Raw genomic sequence first — 22,393 nt, 5'->3', positions numbered from 1 at the left:
AAATCCGCCCTTAGGTCTGCTGCATTGAGGGGGGAGGGGGGAGCCCCACACATAAAGATGCATGTGAAGCGATTGCCCTTGCCCTTAGATGGGGGCCGAGGCTGTGGAAGGCCCACTGACCCTAGGGCCCTGCCTCTCTCTCATTACCAAGCAGATGTTTAAGTCTGGCGGTGTGTGTGATTCGGCACCCGTGCTAGGCTTCTGTGCTTTCTCTAAGGCTTCCTTGCCGGCCACTGAGGCATCCGTTCCCACGGGATCTCACTTACCTTTGCTTTCTGCTGGGCACTCTTGCTTTTCCCCATTGGTAGTGAGAATGGGATCCCTCCAGGCTCACCATGTATGACTCCAGAGTACAGAAACTCCTTTCGGTACCACCGCATTGCTCACCAGGTGTTCTCCAGGCTGCTGTGAAACCAGATGCATGCCAGGAGCATCACTATTTCTTTCCATAAATTCAACTCTTGACTTAACAAACCCCTGTTCTTACAACTCCCCCTGAAAGTAGCTATAAATCGCCCTCAAAGCTCACCGAACAGGCAGCTCGTCTCTGGAGAACATTCTGCTGTCGTTCCGCCTGGGTACAAACTTCCTTCATACAGATTAATCTTAAATTACAAACTCTACAAATAAGAAAAAACATCCACGCATAGTTTTACTTCCTTGGTTATGTTCACAATCTCAAGACACCATTTACCCTGAAGAAGTTAACTTTCCGTCCCTGAATTAGAATTCGCCTGCCATCATCGGATTCTTTTCGGCGGGCCCCTGGTTGATTGTACGGAGTTGTTAACTAGGGACAGAGTGGAAGAGCGTGTTCATTTTGCAGCTCTTCCCCGTGGGATGTGTCGAAGCACTGGTCACCATCACTCTCTACCCTCAGACTCCTTTCCTCAGCCCTCTCTTCACAGCTGACATCCCGCTTACTAACAGTGCCCCGGCTTCTTTCGCTCTTTCAATGGCTTCCTCTGTTTGTGCTTGTTTCAGAAAGCCAAGCTCGGCCCTGCTGGTAACAAAGTCCTGAGCCCTTCAGAAGACAGGAAGCAACCGTCCAACAACCTTGACAGAGTGAAACTCACCGACTTCAACTTCCTCATGGTGCTGGGGAAGGGCAGTTTTGGGAAGGTAGGACCGGAGGGGTTTGCGTAAATTTGTTGGATCGGTGCTGTTCAGTGTTGGATCGCGGCATCCCTGTAGTTATGCAGGCACTTTCCTCACATAGCTCAGACTTCATTGAAAACAACTGGCATGTCAGAGAGATGACTCAGCAGCTAAGAGGACTGGCTTTCCTCGCAGAGGCCCTCAGTCCTGTCTCCAACACCCTTCTGACAACTTGTAAGCAACCACTTGTAATTCTAGTGGATGGTGCCTGAAGAATGAAGGATGACTTCTGAGGTTGTCCTCTGGCCTCTACACCAGTATGAACATGCTCATGTGGTCCCTCAGTGTACATGCATGCACGCACCACTATGGGAAGCACCATTCCCTAGGCAAAGCATCCTGAACCACTCAAGAGTGAGCGGAGTACAGGCATGCCAGCAATCGAGCTTGTACATAGTCATGTGACTATGGACGTCATGGGACCAGCTGCCTGATGCTCCTGCCTTGTCTTCCCCACAATGCTGCATTGTAACCTGGAATTATGAGCTGAAAAAAATCCTTTCTCCCTTAAGTTATTACTTTGCCAGAATATTTTATCACAGCATCAGAAATGAAGTTAGACTAAACCTCAGCTCCTACAGGGTCTCCCACCTCCCACCATTGTCACCCTGGGGACCAAGACTTCTACATGTGGACTTCAGGTGATGCTACCTATAATGAAACCATACTGAAGCATATTAGTGGGGTTTTTTTCCCCATCACTCACTCACAGACTTGCACCAGCTGTCGCTGAACTGTTCCCCCGCCCTTGTTCCTCATGACCTCCGCTCCTAGTCCCTGTACCAGCTGTCTGCCCACCGGCGTTGAGCCTTCTCTCCTTCTGTCCCCAGGTGATGCTCGCTGACAGGAAGGGGACAGAGGAGCTGTATGCCATCAAGATCCTGAAGAAGGACGTGGTGATCCAGGATGACGACGTGGAGTGCACCATGGTGGAAAAGCGGGTGCTGGCCCTGCTGGACAAGCCGCCGTTCCTGACGCAGCTGCACTCCTGCTTTCAGACAGTGGTGAGGACTCTGGTTTCTATCCACTACTCTCCCTCTCACATGGATCATGATCTCAAGACCCTCGAGTCCTGATCATTTAATTCCATTTCATTTAGGGGCAGACCGCTGCTCCTCATCCCTCAGCACAACAGTAGTTACGTATGTTAGGTATAGGTAATCTAGAGACGATTCATGTCTGTGGCCACACATGCAGGGATGACATACAAACACTAAACCACTTGAAATAAAGGGTCTGCACATGGCGTGGGGGGTGGGGGGTGGGGGGTCAAGGTAACCACTAGGGCCCTAGAAGGGCTGTATATAAGAGGTCTTCTTCATGCAGGCCCTATGCTCTAAGACTTACACAAAACAGTCATAGATTCACAGCCCTACCTCCTCTTCCTCCTCCTCTTCCTCCTCCTCCTCCTCCTCCTTCTTCTTTTTTAGCAAAACAGGCTGGCCTCAAACTCAGAAATCTGCCTGCCTCTGCCTCCCAAATGCTGTGATAAAAGGTGGTGTGTGCCACCATCCCTGGCCTCTTAAAGGCCACTGATTCTGCTGCCATGAGCAGCATTGGAACACAGGACACTCTGTTTCCTAAGGTGCAGGTCCCTGTATAAGCGACACAGCAGGAGTGGCAGGCTGTGACCTGTCCCACAGTCTATGAGCTGTGAGAAGGGTCACAAGAAATAAACACAAATTATAATGTTGTCTGGCATGTGAAATTCAAATCTTAACATCTGTGAGTTGTGAGGCATGCAAAAGCTGTACGTGCTATCTGACCCTTTACGGGGAAAAAAGTTTGCTGACCTTAGTCACAGACTAAAAAAATATATATATTAAAAGAAAAAGAAATGTTAAAATTACAAAGGCACCAGTTGTGGATCTTTCTGGTCTCCACAGAAATGTGCACATTAAGATGGAGTACCATGAGGCAATGTGCCAGCGAGGTGTTCTCCACCTCCAAGTCACACTTTTTTAAAAATTTTATTTATTTATTCACATTACATCCTAGTCATAGCCCAATCCCTCCTCACTTTCCAGCCTTATACTCCCCCACCCAACTCCCAAATCCCCCTCCCCTATTCCTCAGAAGAAGGGAGCCCCCTTCCCATCCACCCCAGGTTCATCAAGTGAGTATGTCCTCTTCTCCTGTGGCCTGGCAAGACAGGCCCGCCAGGAGGAAGTGATTAAAAAGCTGGCAAGAGAGCCCATGTCAGAGAGAGCCCCCACTCTTCCTACTAGGGGACCCACATGAATCCTGAACTGTCCCTCAGCTACATCTTTGTAGGGGGTCTAAGTCCAGTCCATGTAAGGCCCTTGGTTGGTGCCTCGGTCTCAGCAAGCCCCTCTGGGGCCTGGTTAGTTGGCTCTGTTGGTCTCCCTGTGAGGCTCCTGTCCCCTTTAGGTCCTTTTCTCCTTCCCCCCACTTTTCCACAATGCTCCCTACACATCGCCCAATGTTTGACAGTCTCAGCATCTGTTTTGAGATACTGCTGGGTGTGGCCACTCAGAGGACAATTCTGGTAGGCTCCTGTCTGCAAGCATAGCAGAGGATCGTTAATAGTGTCAGGGGTTGGCTGTCTTCCATGGGGTGGGTCTTGGGTTGGGCCAGGCATCGGTTGGACCTTCATTCAATCTCAGCTATGTCTGCTCTATCTTTATCCCTGCATGTCTTGTAAATGGGGTGATTTTTGGGTCAAAGTTTTTGTGGGTGGGCTGGTGTTCCCCTCCCTCTACTAGGAGACTTGTCTAGTTAGAGGGTGTCCTCTTCAGTCTCTATGGTGCTGCTATTAGGAGCCTCTGCTAGAGTCTCTGTCATATCAACTGGGAGCCTTCCCTGACTTAGGACTCCAGTCCAAGCCACACTTCTAAGAGGGGTGCAATTGTCAGGTCTCCGACGGCTAGCATTTCTGTCATTGTCTCTGTCATTTAAAACTGCCCCATGGTCAGAAACTGATAGGCGCTTAAAATCCTGGGAAGGTCAGAGTCTCAAAATGGGGGATTTCTATGAGGCTGCGGATCTAGCACTGGCCACTGTGTGTCAGCCTCGCACCAGTCACTTGGTCAACTGCAGGCCCTGCCCCTCTGCGCCCCCCACCCACCCACCCACCCACGCAGTGCCAGAGAGAGCTAGTGGCAGGGCCGAAGGGAGAACTGAACCCCAACCCTGTTCTGTGACCCTACAGACACCAGTGCAGCTCTGGGAAGTTGCAAAGCAAATACATGGCGATGGAATGAAAGCCGGAGAGAGGAGTTTCCCAAGCTACTTCCGGGCTGTTTGAAATAGCTCCATCAGCTCTCCCTCCCAGTTTAATGACCTCTGCAGAAGAAGGGTGCTCTCTAGAATACAGCAGAGGTCATCTCTTACCATGCTCTGTTGTGCTGTTGGTTATTTCCCCATTAAAGCACCTGGTCTCTCCCCTCTGTCCCAGCATAATGTCCTCATAACTATGCAGACTTACTTGGTTCGGTGATGTATGCCCTCCGTGCGGCCAGCAGTTAGCGTACCAGTGACAGAAAACAAATTCTTAGAAGACAATATTTGAGCACGTTATGGAGGCAAAAGAACACTGACTAAAATCTCCATTCACAGTGCTCCCCTCTCTCCCACTAAATATCATTAAGTCTGTGTAATTTATGAGTTCAACCTAACCTCCTCCCCCTGCCCCAAGAGATATATTTTCAGAGGCATGCACTTAAGCACGTTGCTGAATGAGCACAGCATACCTTCTGGATGTTGCTAGCCAGCTTTTGCACGCGTGCACCATCCATTACATCCATTACGATGAAACGATGGGCCCATGTGGAGTCTTCACGCCACCACTAGTTTAGAGATATATTGTCTGTCTGTGTAATAAGGCACATAAGTAGCCAGGAGGCTGGCATGTTATCAGAGTGCCATCACCTGCTATAGAGTGAGTTACATATCCCCCATCCTGGAAAAACGATTGTGAAGAACGCCCAATAGAGTCGATCTGCTGGGGTCACCCCATATTTGCTGATGAGAAAGCAAAGCAGAGACACTCTGCTGGGGCGAAACGCCGCTTACACGTGAACTTTGGTCTGCAGGACCGGTTATACTTCGTCATGGAGTACGTCAACGGTGGGGACCTCATGTACCACATTCAGCAAGTAGGAAAATTTAAGGAGCCACAAGCAGTGTGAGTATTTTATTTTATTTTATTTTATTTTATTTTATTTTATTTTAAGCTCTGTAACTCAAACATCCTAATACTCCCAACTGGGAACGCCCCCCCCCCCAACCGCTGGATAAAGTGCCCAAGGGCAACTTTGCCCACTTGGCTCTCAGCACTGAAACAACAGGTGTACCGGCAGGACCCATGTATAATAGGTATGTGTAAAGACTGGTTAATTCTAATTCTGTTCTCAGCACATTGGACATGCTGGTGCCTTCTCCCCCTCACCTACTAACACCAACTTATGGATGGACTCCTTCACCACTCGCTGAGCGGGTGGAATTCACACTCACTGTGCATCAGGCAAGAGAATAAAAGGAATGTGAGGCCCATACCTTGGGGAGCCCGTGCTTCTCACGTGGGCATTTGGAAAAGGCATCCGGCAATTATAACACATTGCTGAGACTGTACAAGTCTATACAGGGTGCCACTAACACCCCAGAATTGGAGAGTGGGAGCAGCAGGTAACCGGGGAAGGCCCAACCCAGAGGTGAGTGAGTGATGCCTTCCAGGGAAAGGATGTGACGAGATGGAGGGCTGAGTCCAGAGAGCTGAGCCTGGGCACAGGTGACATGAGGAAAGGAGGGGCTAGGTGGGTAGATTCAGAGCCTGCTGGGAGGGCAGCTGAGGAAGATGACAGAGAGAAAGCCTTGATCCCATGAAAGTTTTTACAGAGCCCACTGACTGAGGAAAGATTAACAGCAACAACAGAAAGGATGGGGCTGGTGCAAAGGGACCTGTAGGACTCATGGCAGAGAAGAAGAAATGGAGCTGGAATGTTTCTTTTCTTTTTCTTTTTCTTTCTTTCTTTTTCTTTTCTTTTGTTTTGTTGTTTTGTTTTGTTTTTCAAGACAGGGTTTCTCTGTGTAGCTCTGGCTGCCCTGGACTCACTTTGTAGACCAGGCTGGCCTCAAACCCCACAGCGATCCGCCTGCCTCTGCCTCCCAAGTGCTGGGATTACAGGCACATGCCACCACTGTTTCCAGCTAGGCCTTTATTTTCAAGGAACATTCTGGAAGAGGAAAAGCAAAAGTCGGTGACAGAGGCCAAGAGAAGGAAAACCTCTTTTGAGTGCTGTTCTCAGGCCAGGGTGAGGACAGCGGGTCATGGAGGAAGGAGGCACATCCCGGGGGCATCCCAATGGATGTGCCTTACATTTGGGGATGCAAAGGCAGTGAAATGGAAGAGCCATCCACAGGGGGAGGGAGGGGACACGGATCCCTAGCAGTCTCTGGGGACCCAGGAAGTCTGCAGCTGAAACAGAAGCCGACTGAGCAGAGAGCTGTTTCCCATCCCTAGCCGCCTAGGCACAGTGGGCCAGCACCAAGTTAGCCATGGGATGGTTCCCCCCCACCCCCCCTGTGTGATCTGAAGCGTAGATGGAGGGAGCCGAGGCCTGTGTGGGATAATAATCTGTGCTAGAAAGATTAACTGGAGGCAGACAGGGAGCTCTCTATCCACAGGCTTCCAGAAACACAAAGAGAGACGGTTCTGCTTTCATTTGTACTGAGAAGCAAATGTGTTTGTTGGAAACACCTGCCCTTATCCCCTCACTGCACATCACAGACGGCTGAGGTGTTCGGTGAGATGCTCCGCTTGAAATCCCAGAGCCAGGAAAGTAAAGGTGGCAGAATGGCCATCTTATGTCACAAAGCAACTAGATGGCACCCCGTCTGATGCTCTTTCATTCTGCTTATGCTGCAGACGAGTTAAAAATAAATGAACCGCGGAAAATAACATTAAAAAAATCACCTGTGATCCTGTCTCTCCTACCCACCCCCCACCCCACCCCTCCTCCGCCAGCCCCCAATGACAGCCCCACTAAAAAACATGCTGTTCAGCTTTTCTCCACTCCACAGCTACTGTGTTTATTTTAAGCCTGCTGGTGTATTTACCGAGGCTCCAACTTGTGGCTCCATGGACTTCAAAGGCTCCCCAGTGCTATGCAAATTTTAAAACATCATTCTGCATTTAATCTGAGTTCCAGATATTAACCTATTAATAATTTTGAAGTGATGGTAATGACTGTTGTTATTATGAATTATTTAAAAGGGCACACTTGGGCATGAATCATGGTGCGTGTCCTATTTATTCCATCCGGCACTTCGAAGAGCGAATAAAACAGATAGAGTATTCAGCATGCACGAGGCTTTGTCCTCCAGTTGTGGTTTTGTTCTTAAACCACGAAATCTGTTTCTTCCATGTGTCAGAGGATCAAAACTTTGCCCACTCAGCCACACTCCTGACATAAGAGAGTCTCACAATTGACTCCTTAAATTGTTATATTAGAAATTATTTGGTGGGGAATAAATAAGCTGCCCACTCTCCCCAGACTAGAAAAATAAGCCTTTCTCATTGGAGTGAAGAGACAGGTACAGAGCCAGCCTTGGAAAGCGCATGTGTAGGGTGAGCTCAGAGGTGCTGTCTGTCTGTCTGTCTGTCTGTCTCTCTCTCTCTCTTTCTCTCTCTCTCTCTCTCTCTCTCTCTCTCTCTCTCTCTCTCTCTCTCTCTCTCTCTCTCTCCCCCCACCCCCTCTGATTCCCCAAGTGAGTGTGGTAGAGTGTCCAGGAAGCCCACAAAAAGGTGGCTGTCTGACGCATGCTTTCTTTCGCAGGTTCTACGCAGCAGAGATCTCCATTGGGCTGTTCTTTCTTCATAAAAGAGGAATCATTTACAGGTGTGCCTCAAAGCTCTCTCTTCCTGCAGCAGAATGGTGGGGAGGTTTGGGGCGCCTCTGTGGGCAGAGGACAGACTCTGTGATGGAGACTGGGGACCGCAGACCTGCTGAGACCCCCCTCCCCCAGCCCCCCTCCCCCCGCCTCTGCAGCCTGGGGCAAACTAGAGCCACTTTTAGGCTTCTAGGCTCAGAGAAGTTATGTGTCCCTTTCGTGCTTCCCACGTTTTCCCTTCTGCTGGCAGGGCCCTCCTCTGCCTTTTATCTGAAGGGGGTCAGAGACCAGCAGACGCTAGATTGCCATCCTAGGTACTTAGCAGGAGAAGACGGTGAGGAGATGGGCAGGAGGGAAATGAGAAACCACTGAGTTAAGAGCATCGGGTTTGCCGGGAACATCCACTACCAAAAAAAGAAAACTATCTTGAATAATTAAGAAGACATTGGCATATACAGGGGGAGGAGGTCCCCCTCAGTCACAGTCATAGGGGAGGGGAGTAGGGGGAAAGCGGGAGGGAGGGAGGAATGGGAGGATACAAGGAATGGAATAACAATTGAGATGTAACAGGAATAAATTAATAAAATATTAAAAATTAAAATAAAATAAAGAAGAGAGGTAATGTAATTGTATCATAATCTTAAAAATAAAAATATTACAACAACAACAACAACAAAAAGAAGACATTGGCCCAGGCAGGATAAAGGGATGTGGACAGTGGCTCTAACCTGTCATTTGGGATACCTAGCTGTGTGTCTGTGTTCCCACTTCTATGTAGGATATTGATAAGTTAAATGCCTAGAATCTCCCCAAACCTAATAATTTGGAATCCCTGATTTGTACCCATGGACCTGAATAGGAATCAGTAATCAACCACTTATCATCCATTTGGCATTTAAGTATCCACCCTACCCCAGGTATACATCGGGCTCTGGAGAAAGAAAGACACAGTGATTCTTTGGCCCTGGTCTCCAGGGACTTACCATGTCAGTGCACTGAGATGGCAGCTAGGCACACATCCTTGTCTCTCATCAGCTGCGAGCAAAGGCAGTCACGTCACAGGAAGGCCTCTGACACTCCCCTGCTCCCCTGCAGGGATCTGAAACTGGACAACGTCATGCTGGACTCAGAAGGCCACATCAAAATCGCTGACTTTGGAATGTGCAAGGAACACATGATGGATGGAGTCACGACCAGAACCTTCTGTGGGACTCCCGATTACATTGCCCCAGAGGTAAGGTCCCCGGCTATTGATTTCAATCTACAAACACCCCATATAGAATACGAGGTCATATGTGGATCATGATCACTGAGTAAACTAAAGTAGACAGGAGAGGCTCAAATAGGGAAAAGAAACAGGCGTGCTCATCACATTCTATATCATGGAACTTCTGTTTTTGTTCTGTATACTTGCGAGACAGTTGTGTGATAAACTGTTTCTCTCAGGAGCCTGTGGTCATAATAATCTCAGAGACACTGGAGTTGGAGGAATTTGCTCATGTACACAATCTGCCTGTAAATGTTGCCTGAGAAGGTGGTCACTATTATGGTCTCCTAGCATCCTCAGAGTGATGAGGACTGTGCCGCATGGTGCTGAAATTCTAATGTATGAAGACACGGTTGATGTGGTTAAAAGCATGGTCAGTTTCATGGCGTGTATACACAACAGAGGGTATGGTGCTATGGCCACTATTATACTAAAGAGATCTCTTCCCTGTTTCATGTAACTTCTTATATGCTAACAAGAGAGTTGATTACAGCCATGGCTGTCCTGTAGCTGCATTCTGTCCACACACAGCCCTATGGATGCTGAGGTCTTTTCTCATCTTTGTTGAAGCATAGTGGGAATTTGGGCTCATCGTGGGCTAGCCTGAGCTCTCCACAGAGCCACTGTTGGCATGCCCCAGCCTTACTGAGCATGAGTTTACCTCAGATACAAGGTTGATAAGAAAAGTAAGCTCAGACGTCAAAGACTTAAGCATGGTTGTTACCTATAGGCTGCAGGGACTCGGGTCAGGGTTTTCCTCTGTGTCTTCCTGCTTTTCCTCAAGCAAGTTAGTCATAGTAAGAGGTGCCATGGAATTCACCCAGCAGACCCTCATGCTGCTGCTCAGGGAGTCATCACTCTTCAGGAAAGCTGAGCTTTTATTTGTGGTCTAGCCTGCAAATAGACTTGAATTATAAATACAATTTTAAAATTATATTTACTGTGTGTGTGTGTGTGTGTGTGTGTGTGTGTGTGTGTGCACGCACACATCATGACACCTATGTAGAGTCCCATGTGAGTCCCAGGGATAGAATTCTGGTCACTAGTCTTGGCAGCAAGATCCCCACCTACTAAGCCATCTAACTGGCTGTAGAAATTCAAACTTTGAAAATGACAAGGCCAAGAGTGATGTCGTCCTGGTATTTAACTGACAAGGATCTCTTGGGGTGGGGGTGGAGGTGTGGTGGGAGTCATTACTACCTCCAGGCACACAGTATGAACTTACGTAAGCACATTTTTTAAATGTGAAAAATAAAGAGATGGTACCGTGGAAATTACAGCCTTTGACTGCAGTGTGCTTTTTGAAGCCTCCTACGACTGACAAGTACGGAGAAGGCTCTGGATAAGATCCTCCCAGATGCCAGGATGCTTGATGACAGTGGGTTGCGGCAGCATGCCTGGGGATGAAGGTGGCTTTGAGCTTCCTATCCATTAAGACCAGGCTTCTGCTGATCAACCCCATGGCTTCTCATGTCTGCAACACGGCAGCTATCTGCTCTCACCAGGGATGACGCTTTCCCACAGAGATGAAATTCTCTATATAATTAAGCATTGTCCATTTGAGTGACTTTTTTTTTTTTTTTCTGTTCACTATAGGAATGTCCTTTTGCTATGGTAACCAGTAATCATGGACTCAATAGATTGAATGTTAACTTATAGGATTTTGGGGTGTAGGGCAGTGTTAGAATGTCTGCCTTGCACACACAAGCCCTGGGTTCAACCTAGCAACAGACACACACGCACACGTACACACACGTAAGAATTTAATGCAAAGTACTAATGGTCAGAAGTTCAATGTCAGTCTTTCTGGAGTTGGGGGGTTTACTTGTACATACAATCTACCTATAAGTGTTGAGGGAGAAGGTAGTCACTGTCATGGCTTCTTAGCATCATCAGAGTGATGAGGGCTCCGTCATATGGTATAGAATTCTAATCTAGGAAGACACAGTTGATGGGGTTAAAAAAATCATGGTTGTTTCTATGGTTTGTGTATAGATTCAGGGCCATAGTAGGGTAGACCACTTCTTCAGCTCTTCCCCTTCTATAAGCTGTGTGCCTTGGCTCATAGTCTTTTCTTCCACCTTCCATGCTGCAACAGCATCTTCTGCTCCAACTCCGACCCTCCTCTTCCCACATCAGCTTCTGTGACTACCACCACCACCCCCCCCCAATAGTCTAGATTCATCTCCACATCACTAGACCTCAAGTTGCACCTGAAAAGTCCTTAGGATGGAAGATTCTATCCACAGGCTCTGAGGAGCAGAACCCGGGCATCTTTCTGGGAGGAAGACAATTAGTTGGACATACTCATTGCCATGACACTTTCCATACCAAGCACACCAAAGCACATTCTAGTCATGCTTCGGGAATTTGGGGAACTCCTCATACACAGAGACTAATGTGCACGTGCTATGAGTACCCTGGTTTCTGAGGCCTCCGTTCTTCAGTTCTCTGACAAGTAGCAATCAAGACAGCCAGCAGCATTGGATTGCACACAAGCAAGCAAGCACGCCTTCGCTCTCGAGGCAAATCCTGGTTACCATCAGACCCTCCTCCACCACTCACACTCAACTGCTGAAACCCGAGCAGCTTGCGTACACGGACTACTCTCACCTGTGACCTTGGGATGGAGTCCTGCTGCACAGTCCAGTGTGGTGCTGACTTTTAAATGTCCACATGACACCATCTAGACTTTTCTAGAAAGAGCTTCTCAATGGGGGGGGGGGTCTAGGTCAGGCTGGCCTGTGGGCATGTCCAGGGATGATTATCTTGAGTATGTTCACTGAGGTGGGAAGACCCAGTGTGTGGGGCGTAGTGCTGTCCCTGAGTTTGGGCCCTGGGCTATATGAGAATAGAGAAAACAAGCCAAGTACTAGATATGTGCACGTTCGTTCTGTGCCGTTGGCTTTATGTGGCTGTTTCAAGTTCTTGCTGCCTCAACTTCCCCCACAGTGACAGACTGGAACCTGCAACTGCACTAAAATAAACCTTTTCCCCTAAGCTGCCTTCTCCCCCCTCCCCCAAGACAGGGTTTCCCTGTATAGCCTTGACTGTCCTATACTCACTCTGTAGCCCAGGCTGGCCTCTCCTCTGCCTCCCAAGTGCTGGGGTTAAAGGCATGTGCCACCACCGCCCAGCCCAAGCTGCTGTTTTGTCAGGGTGTCTTATCACAATAACTAAACAGAAAACTAGGACACCAAGCTGTCTCCTTCCTTACCTGCCTCCTGCCACCCCGTGCTGTGATGATAGGCGTGGCCCACCATGTCTGGCACTGGCTCACATTCTAGAAACTCACCGTGCCAAGTGTGATACCTCCAGGGCTCCCTGCCGTTCACTGCACTGACAGCTCAGGGAAGGAAACCTTTCTGGAACCACAAGCTATGTCCACCTTTTTCTCACTGTTCAGTTAACTCTCACTGAAAACAGTCAATGCCACTCTTAGGTTGTCTTGCCAGTTCTGTTCTGAGCATTTACACATCTGACACATATGACCCCAAGAATATTTACAGTCTAGGAAAAACAAACAAACAATCAAACAAACAAACAAATAGGTTCAAGGTTCCAGAATTTGCTCAGAGGTTAAACTAATTCTATCATCTGTGTAAATCTTCCTGTCAGGCAGAAGCAAAATAATTATCATAGATGGCATTTTCCCTAATAGGCAAAGCAAAGACTGAAATATTGACAGCTACTTGTTTGAAAAACCTTGAAATCGATTCATACTGTGGCATTTCCCTAATGGGTGAAGATGGGTCAAGGCAAAAAAAAAAAAAAAAAAAAAAAAAAAAAAAAAAAAGTCACTCACGGATATGACTTGAGAGTAAAGATGAAAATCCACAGAGGTGGTACTAATCAGAAAATAATTCTAGAAGCAGGCACTAGGGCTCTCTCAGCCCTGATGTAGCAGGAATTCTCTGGGTCCACATGAGTCCTTGAGAAGACTAGTCATAAGCCATGTACCTCTCTGCAGATTCTTACGTACCAGCATGAGAGGCGTGCATCTGAGCCCAGGGGCACCCACTGGCAGGTCCAGCTTTTTGTATCATGGAACAAAGAATTAGACGTGGAACACATGGGTATTTGGAGAAATAGCAACCATTTACTGAGAAAGAGAGAGCAGCCTGATAAGGAAGTAATTCAGAAAGCTGAAAAAAAGCCCAAAGCTCAGAGGCTACCCAAGATCACAGAGTCTCATTTCATGGTCTCTAGTCCCTGTCCATAAGTCATCTACGCAGCACCCGCCATCTTTGATGTTTGGAGATCCTTGGCCTCTTTCCCTCACAGATATCGTTTCATTATTTGGAGCCCACACTCGGAGGACTTTCCCGTTTTCATCTCCTATTAGTTTTTTTCCTGTCAGTTTTGATGCCTCATTTTCCCACCTCACCGGTGCTGTCTTCTTTTCTCCTTTCTTGAAGGAAGTGGCTGGCCAGTGTCCTTCTATGTACTCTCGCTGCAGTAGGAGGGAAACCATTTAGAGTGCATCACACATGAGACATCCTCGAAGCCTTGCTGATGCAGGGGATGTACCAGATGGGCAGAGCACCTCTCCCATGGTGTGCTGGCTATGCTCTGTCCCGAGTCCCCTGAGCACATCTTTATCAGTGTATTGAGGTTCTGTGACTTGCCCAGGATCATACACCTGCTCACAGGCAGAGTTAGCTTAGAGGCTGGACATTGTTTCTTCATGTGTTATATCATCTCTAGAGTTGTGGGAGAAAAGCAATTTAAAATGAGTATTCAGGGGCCAGGGAGATGGCTGAGTGAGTTCATATGCCCAGCACCTGTGAGAATGCCAACCACAGTAGTACACTTCCGTCACTCCAATGATGAAAGGACAGACACAAATACACCCTAGGGGCTAACCTCTAGGTTTAGTGAGAGAGCCCATCTCTATAAGATGGAGAGAGATTGATGAAGACACCAGAGCTGACCTCTCACTGCCATAGGCATGTGCACACACACACACACACACACACACACACACACACACACACACACACACATACATACACACACACACAGTAGGGGTGGGATGAATAATAAATGTAATTTTAACATGAGCATTCAATTACAGTCCATATCTTCTTGGGCATCTCTTAGAAACTGGACCTCATCTGACCAGGAATCAAGCACTAAGTCATGGTCAGAGACAGTCAGTGTCTAAGACAGTTCTAGCCAGCCACGGATGCTAAGGTAAGTCCTTAGAATCCACCACCCAGCAGTATCAGTCAATCAGTATTCATCAGGTACCTCTGTCCTAGTCAGGGGATGCCCTTTCAGGAAGGAGAACCTGCTAGAGACCAGGAGACTGAGAAAGGGGTGACAACAGTCCAGGAGAAGAGAGGGATTTCAAGATGACAGATTCCTGTTGGCAGTGGCAGTACTTCCCGGCATGGCTAAAATCACTAAGTGAGAAGCTCTTCTAAGTGTGGTTGCTCTGAAGCCTATTACATGGGAGCAGAGGGGCAAAGTCCTGTCAAGGTTGACATTGAGGAGTCCCCAGAACAGAAGCCTTGTCCCCAGGGCATGGTTTCTACATCCTAGGTCTGGGGCATGACAGCCCAGCACTTCCTGCCGCAATAGCCAGAGAGCTGCACTTGTATGCATAACTCGCGTAATTATTCTAAGCAGTCCTAATATAGTTTAAAAAAATCTTCCTAGAGAGATCCAGTCAGTGGGCCAGCCATCAGCTGGGACCTTTCCTTTGGAGTGACCAGGTTCCCCTTTATACACAGCTGCATGTTAGGGAAGAGGTGAGAAAGCCAAGGATTTGCATAGAGGCAAAGCAGATAGCTGTAGCTTGGAGGATAAGAAAGTCAGGAGGATAAGAAAATCAGCCCCCAAAGTGGCTGGGACCCTAGAGGACAAAGGTGGGGTTATCAGAGACCCCTGAGAGAGCAGGCGACATTGACAATGACAGAGTCGGCAGTCAAGTGGGAGCCTCTGTGGGGGAATCTATGGGAGAGATGGAAAAGCATTTCACCTACAGAACTGAGCATGTTTCCAAGACATAGGGGAAAGCCAAGGAGCAGGGTATGGGCCAGGGAGACTATGACTAAGCAAAACCCACACTTCATGAAGGAACAGGAACTGGGGGCGGGAGACGGGTGTCATGAGGAAAGGTCTCTCAAGAACAAGAAGGTGATGAGCACGCAAGACCCTAGGGTGGTGGGGAATCTGGCCAGCTGAAGAAGCCATACCTTTATAGTGGCCCAAGACCTTTGTCAGCTCTGTGTGCTTTAGATGCAGTGTGTCCTTCAAGGGATCCTATATTAGTCCTCTATGTGAGGGGGACCTTTAAGAGGTGGAGCCTGATGCAGTGTAATTAGGTACTGCCCTTGAAGCCTGGGGTGGGAGGGGGGTAGGGGGGTGGGGGGTGGGGAGGGTAACATGGTAGTTCCTGTAGGAGTTCAGTTGGTTCCCAATAGTAAAGACCCTGTCTTAAAAAGTAAAGCAGGAGGATCCTGAGGAAAGGCACCCAAAGTTGTCCTCTGACCTCCACACTCACACAAACTCACATGCAGACACCATGAGAGGGTGGCTTGCTTACACACACACACACATACACACACGCACGCGCACACGCACACACTGCCTTCCTTTCTAGATATCTCCTCCACATACATGCACCCTGGCCATGGTCTCATCCACCATGTGACAATGCCAAGGAACCCCTCAACAAAACTGAGCAGATGTCGGTGCCATGTTATGGAGCCTTAAAAACTGTAACTGCTATACACCTTTTCACTATGTTACTCAACCTCAGGTATAGTAATGATTATCACAGTGCCAGGAAACAGATTAAGCCATTCTGTCATTCCCTGCCTGGTCCCTCCTGCCGTACCCAGAGCTCTAGACCGGCTCTACACAAGCTTCCATCCCGCTCCCCATGTTGCCAGTCCTTCCCACCTGGGTCCTCTGGCCTGGTGACTCTGTGTAAAGCTACACATCTCTGGTTCCACCCTGTACCTGTCCTTCATCTCCCCTGAGGGACTCGGTCCTCTGATGTCCTGTAGCACAGAAGTGGCATTGCGGTCTTTTGTTTACCTCTTCCCCCTGCTCCGTTATTGAGAGGGTGCCCAGCCTGGAGTGTGCGTTAGGATGAACACTGCCTTCCTGGGCGCAGCCACGGCCGTTGGACAGACGATGGCTTTGGGACTGCTAGAATCAGGGAATCTGGAGCCAAGTTTGGGAAGGGCCATCTCCAGCTGTCACAATCTGGGGATGCAGGTATACAGTAGGCCACACAGCTCTCCCTAAAGAGCCCAGTGAGCTAGGAGTGTGGAAGCTGACTGGACATCAGCTCAGTTCCTCCTAAGGAGCCAGCTATCCCAGAGATATCAAAGCCAGGGCCTGGGGGAAAGGCTATAAGGAGGTATAGACAATTAAAAAAAAAAAAAAAAAAGAATTAAAAATCTCAATGAAAAAATAGCTCTTGTGGCCTTACACGGCCAAGCAGTCAGGCAGTAAATTGGCACTTGGCTAACAGAGAGAAAAGTAAAATGAGAGAAAAGCCTCTTAGAGCTGTCATGGGCTGTGGGCCCCACGCCTGGCCTTAAGAAGAAGAAGAAGAAAAGCGCTTGATTAAAAGAAAGAAAAGGATAAACCCAGCGAGGCTGTCTTTCTATCAGCGGCCAGTTTCCTCTCTGCAGGGTTTCAGTCCAGAGACTCCAGCACAGGAGGGAAACTGAATCTTGCTTTCCCTCAGAGAAACATTTAAAAGAGCCCAAACTAGGCTTTCCTTTGGCGTCTTCCTTAAACCGTGTAATTCTCCTCAGAAGTTCTCTGTGAATTGTGTAGGGTACACGATCTCATGTGTTTCATTGCCTGCCCACAGCTCTTTAACCATATCCTAACTCCCCGGCCTCAGAGCCCACCTGCAGCAGTCTCCACAGCCCTTGGTAGTGCCTATGCTAGTGTGGCCTAGAAGACAGTGTGTCTGTTCCTCCCCCACTCTCCCTCCCAGTGACCTTCAGAAAGAACCGGGTCCCAGTAGATTGGCTGCTCCTTGCTGCATGCCTACCTCATCCTACCTCAGGGCAAGCACACCCTTTGCTGTTTGATGCGGTCATCAATTCTGTCCTGCACATAAGGAAATAGCACAGAGACTTAGCTCAGTTTTCCCCCAAGGCCCCAATAAGGGAGGCATGGACTTTGAACGCAGGGCTGGACAGCTTTCCCCTGCAGCACCTATTGACCTGAGGAGAAGAGAATTACGTCTTCCACCTCAGATGACAGCCTGAGCACCCCCATCACACCCCCAGAAGCCTGTGGGCTGCTCACACAGGCACAACTCATTTTTTAAGGCCCAGAGGCTGTTTCCTCCTGATACTCAGGGCCTACATTAATTGGCTCTTCATTTAGAGATTTATTTAAATCCTGTGAAAATGGGCCAGGGATTTCTGAGCTGTATTTCACCTCTTCCTCTGTGAAATTGCCTGAGCAGTGGTGGGGAGGAAGTGGGTATCTCAAGAGCCACAACACACATTTATTCATTTCCTAGCGAGGCCCTCGTGCTCACACCTGGTGTCTCAGTTAAGTCCTACACTTAAACTGGTCCTCTGAGGCTGGTTGCACTTTCTCTGGTTCTCGCCTGTTGCTTGCCAGTTGCTTCTATGTTGTGCCTGCCTGTGAGCATGTGCACAGGGACCAGAGGAGGGCATCTGGTGCCCTCTCTCACTTAGGACCTCGGCAAGATCCCTCGCTGAACCTGGGGCTAGGCTGGTGGCCAACAATCCTTCCACCTATGCCTCCCACAGCACTGGGGTTATGGGCACTGCAAGACCATACTCAGCTTTTTGTGCAGGGGCTGTGGTAAACCTTGGGTCTTCGTGTCTCTACATCAAGGGTCCCTCCCTTTGTATGGGAAAATGGCTCCCACCCAAATAAACATAGACACTTCCTGTTCTCTTCAGTCATAAACAGAAGCATCATTTTTTGTCTCAATAGAAAATACATTATTTTGACCCTGTAATTCCCAGGCTTCCAACTCTGGTCATCTTTGTTGTTCTCATATGATGCATTTCTTCTGGAGATGTCAAATATGACAGATATTTCTCATGAAGTAGTCTAATATCCATGATCATAAATATTACACTTCCAAGGGTTCACTTCATACCCATCTTCCCAGTTACAGCCACTATCCCTGATGTCCATCAGAACGCCCGCCACATAGACATGACCGGTCAGCCATAAATGGTGACAGATGGAGAGAGAGAAAGCGGGAGGGTATAGTGATGGGGACTCATCCGATTGCTCAAAGGCAGATTCATTAAAGGACTGAATTGAAAGGGTTAATGTTAATTGGATGTCCAGGTGGCAGCTGTCATTTCAGAGTGTCCAGCGTGTGTGTTGAGGACTGCCGCTCACATGGGAGTGCTTTCTCCCTCCTCCCTTGAGCCAGGTTGACACTATTGCCACATGCCTGGCCGGGTGTCGGGTCTTGTTTCTGAAGTCAGGCCTTGTGGGTGACATGCTTTGCAGTTACCTGCCATAAGCACATTTTGGTATGCACAATGGCATCTCATCCCTGCCACATACTTGCCAGGCAGAGCCTGCAGGTTCCAGGACCACAGCCAGGGAAAGGCAGCAGTTGTAAGCAAGCTGCCCAAGGGCACTCAGTCCCTGAGTGGCAGAGGTAGTTTCTCAGCAGTTGGACCGCTCACTCACTGGAGGATGTTCCCTACTGAGTGATGCTCTCAGATGGGCTCATCAGAGTGGACTTTCACTGCGAAGCCTCCCCCTTGCCCTGTGGCAGTGTCTCCTGTGTATCGCCCTCTAGTCTTAGGCATGGTACCACAGAAGGGGACAGTCGGGGGGGTGGGGTGGCAGGGCCCAGGGGCTTTCTCTGACCTCACAGGTTGATGAGCCTGGAAACCTCAAGCAAGCACTTTGATGTGGTTCAGACTTAAGTTTCTTCCCAGAGCCCTGAGGACATTTTGTTATATCATCTCCAAGCCCCTTCCAATCTTAGCATCCCAGCATCCTGAGGCCCTTTTCATTATACATACGAGAGTCGAATGGGCCTGTGGCGTGTATTGGCCCTGATCTGTTCACTTCTCCAACAAAGCCTTATGTGTCCACCCAGTGCTGGGTATGAGGTCCTGATGCTGGGTTCAGAGGTAGGGTCTCTGTGATGGGCAAAGCCCTCATCAGGAGGACTCTGGACTTGAGTGAGGCTGAAAAACAGTCTCAGTGTAGCACGGTGAAGGTTCCAGGAGCTGCCTGGCCCTAAAGTCAGGTCCCAGAGGAGTGAGGAAAGGAGAAGTAGTTGAACTCAGGGTCCAAACAGAACATCCAGAAAACTTTCCGGCTGGCCGGCTGGCCTGCACTCCTCCCGGGTGGTGCTGCTGTAACAGGCCAGCAGGGTCTTTCATGGTCGGTCCAAAGCTTCCCTCTTATGCCCTGTGTTCCCTCCTTTGGAATTTATGATGTTTTTCAAAAACAATCCTAACTCTTCCATTAAAAAAATTGTTTTTACTTTTGGAGAAAAGGAAGGACTGTCTTTTGTTTCCTTGAGAATGAAAAGACTTGGACACATTTTATGCATGGAGGCCATTATTTTCCAGTGGTAGCTTGGAAGGAACCTTTTTTCTGGAGGTGGGGTGGGTGGAAGAGGTTAGACCTTTCATTTATTTGAGAATGTACTCTGGGGAGTTGGTATACATTATACAAAAATAAGAACGCGGTCCAGTTCAAGCATATGAGCCGACAGAACCACTCTCTTCACCCTCTGTGGCATTACAGGTTCCTTAGGCAGAGTGCCAGAAGCATGGACGGCCAGGTGGCCTCACTTCGCAGATGTTTGGCTTCCAGTAAGTCTTTGGCCATCTTCAGCATGAACCCCTGCTACCAAGCGGGCTTCCCCGAGATTTGTCTAGGAAGCCACTCTAGGCCAAGAGAATCAGCGTATTAAAATGGTCAAAAAGGAAAGCACTGTAGCCACCTGGATGGCTGGAGATCAGGCTCAGCCTTGCCACTAACCATAGCTCTACAAGTCTGAGCAAGCCGCGCAACCTCTCTCTGCCTCATTTCTTCTTTGCATCAGGCCTCTAGATGAATTAGCAGATAGAGACCCAGCATGGGTGAATGTCTGTGGTGGTGATGAGGTTGGTCACAGCCCCTGTTACTGCCAGTGGTGTCCCACAGTGTCCCCAAGCTCTCCCATCCCTGAGAGGTCAGACATCAGATATCATCGAAAGCACCAAGCACTCTGGGATGCCTTCAAGCCCAGTAGCCTCCTCTGCAGAGGGGAGAAGGCTGGGTGGCCTTCAACAGATGGTCTTCCAGGAGCCCTCACTGGGCCATTGGCCTAACGGGAAATGAGAAGCCGCCCCCTGGCCCTTTCAGGCCCTGGTCCGGTGCCCATTTTTGGAAGAAAGCTTATTCATACCTCACTTTTATAAGACAGGCAGCCATTTGTAACATCCTGACAGTCCCCCGAGCAATTGGCTCATATATATATAATCACAGTGATCACAGTGACAAATAGCTGCAAAAGGAGTGACAGTGGCCCCGGTTGGGGTCTGTCTTCAAAAGCCAGAGTCGAACCTCCCATGTGCTGCAGGGAACCCCGCCAACCCTAACCCTTCTTGCCAAGCCGCTCTCCTTTTGTGAGCTGCCCCATTATGGGAAGCCAAATTGCCATGGCAGCCCCTGGCCCCAGGGCCTCAGCATGCCAGGCAGCCCAAGCTTGGCTGTGAGCCTCCCTTGGCCCACAAGTACCAGAGGCACCTGCCTCTGTCCCTGTTGGTGACAGACCCAAGAGATTCTCACATCTGTTCTGTGCTCTTTGGCCCTTGTCTTCAGCTCAAAGCTGGACCCCAGAGGTCACTACCAGCCAGACAACCTAAATCAGTGGTAAGGAGTGGCTGACTCTGAGGGCCCAGTGGACATGAAATGCAGATCACAGCTGCCTTTAGCAGACATGTTTTTAATAGTCACAAAAGAAACAGATGAAATTAAGTTTTTGCTATACCTTTTTGTTCGTTTGTTTTTGGTTTGGTTTGGTTTGGTTTGGTTTGGTCTGGTCTTTCAAGACAGGGTTTCTCTGTGTAACAGTCCTGCCTTTCCTGGACTTGCTTTTGTCGACCAGGCTAGCCTCGAACTCATAGTAATCCACCTGCCTCTGCCTCCCAAGTGCTGGGATTAAAGGCGTGTGCCACCCACTGCCCGGCTGCTATATCTTACTTAGCCCAGAATGCCCAAAGTTAAAATATGGCAAATGAGCTTCTTTTTCAAATGAAATTATCAAAATCGTATAATCATTTTACACCTAGAGACATCTCTGTTTAGACTGGCCACATCTCATAAGCCAGAGAACCAAGGCTAATGGCCGTCAGACAGTATGGCTCCAGGCAGCCCCAGGCAACCGCATTCCAGATCTGTGGATCTGATCTCTTTGTAACCAGGTCCCTTTCACCCTGGGGGTCTGGGTTCACTGGAGATGTTTACTCATAGCAGCAGGTCCCTGAGGGACAGGGTGCTTTCACTTGGAAAGGAAGTTTTGGTGGTGAGGTTTGCACACTGTACCCCAGAACTGAGACCTTCTGGAGTGCAAGCCGAGGGTGACCCCGATGCACTTCTCTGGGAAGGACTGCTTGGGCTGCCTTCCAAACGCCACTTGACACACCTGACAGCCGTGCTCATAATGACTGCAATCTCCATTTGGTGGCCAAGCAGGCAGCTCAGGGGGGCCAACAATGCTGTGGGTGAAAGAAAAGCCATCGGCACTTGACATTCAGCTCTTGTGTACTTTGGAGAAGGGAGAGAGTTATCAGCAGGGGTCATGGGAGGTTAATGCTACAGAAACAGAAAGAGAAGAGTGAGCTGGGGCCGAGTGGTGGGGAGAAGGGGGGAAAAAAAAAAACCAAAAAACTCTGTAGGTAGCTATGACCTTTAGGAGCTGTAGCTCAGCCTGAACAGAAACTGGACTCCCTCACCCTCTGACAACTTTCTAGAATCAAACCTGACTTAGCACCATGGGAGCACAGGAGTCTGGCTGGTGGGAGTGCTCAGAAATTTGTGACATATAGAATCTGAAATAAAGTGTTGCCATGCACAGTGACCTATGTTAATATTCCATCAGTCAGGATGCTGTGTGTTGGAGGCCAG

At 48.9% G+C, this 22,393-nt stretch overlaps 1 protein-coding gene across 1 annotated transcript in view; it reads left to right on the top strand.

Moving 5' to 3' along the window:
* Prkca (protein kinase C alpha) overlaps positions 1-22,393 on the top strand; it is a 392,514-nt gene that overhangs the window by 344,372 nt on the left and 25,749 nt on the right. The window contains exons 9-13 of the mRNA XM_051158935.1: positions 985-1,122; positions 1,989-2,162; positions 5,214-5,305; positions 7,956-8,018; positions 9,106-9,244. Coding sequence (XP_051014892.1) covers positions 985-1,122; positions 1,989-2,162; positions 5,214-5,305; positions 7,956-8,018; positions 9,106-9,244 — 606 coding nt within the window. The remainder of the gene's footprint in view (positions 1-984; positions 1,123-1,988; positions 2,163-5,213; positions 5,306-7,955; positions 8,019-9,105; positions 9,245-22,393) is intronic.

Source organism: Acomys russatus, chromosome 16 (genome assembly GCF_903995435.1).
Source record: "Acomys russatus chromosome 16, mAcoRus1.1, whole genome shotgun sequence".
In the NCBI taxonomy this organism is placed as follows: Eukaryota; Metazoa; Chordata; class Mammalia; order Rodentia; family Muridae; genus Acomys; species Acomys russatus.
Note: the sequence above shows the minus strand (reverse complement) of the source record. Positions and strands in the feature narration are given on the sequence as shown.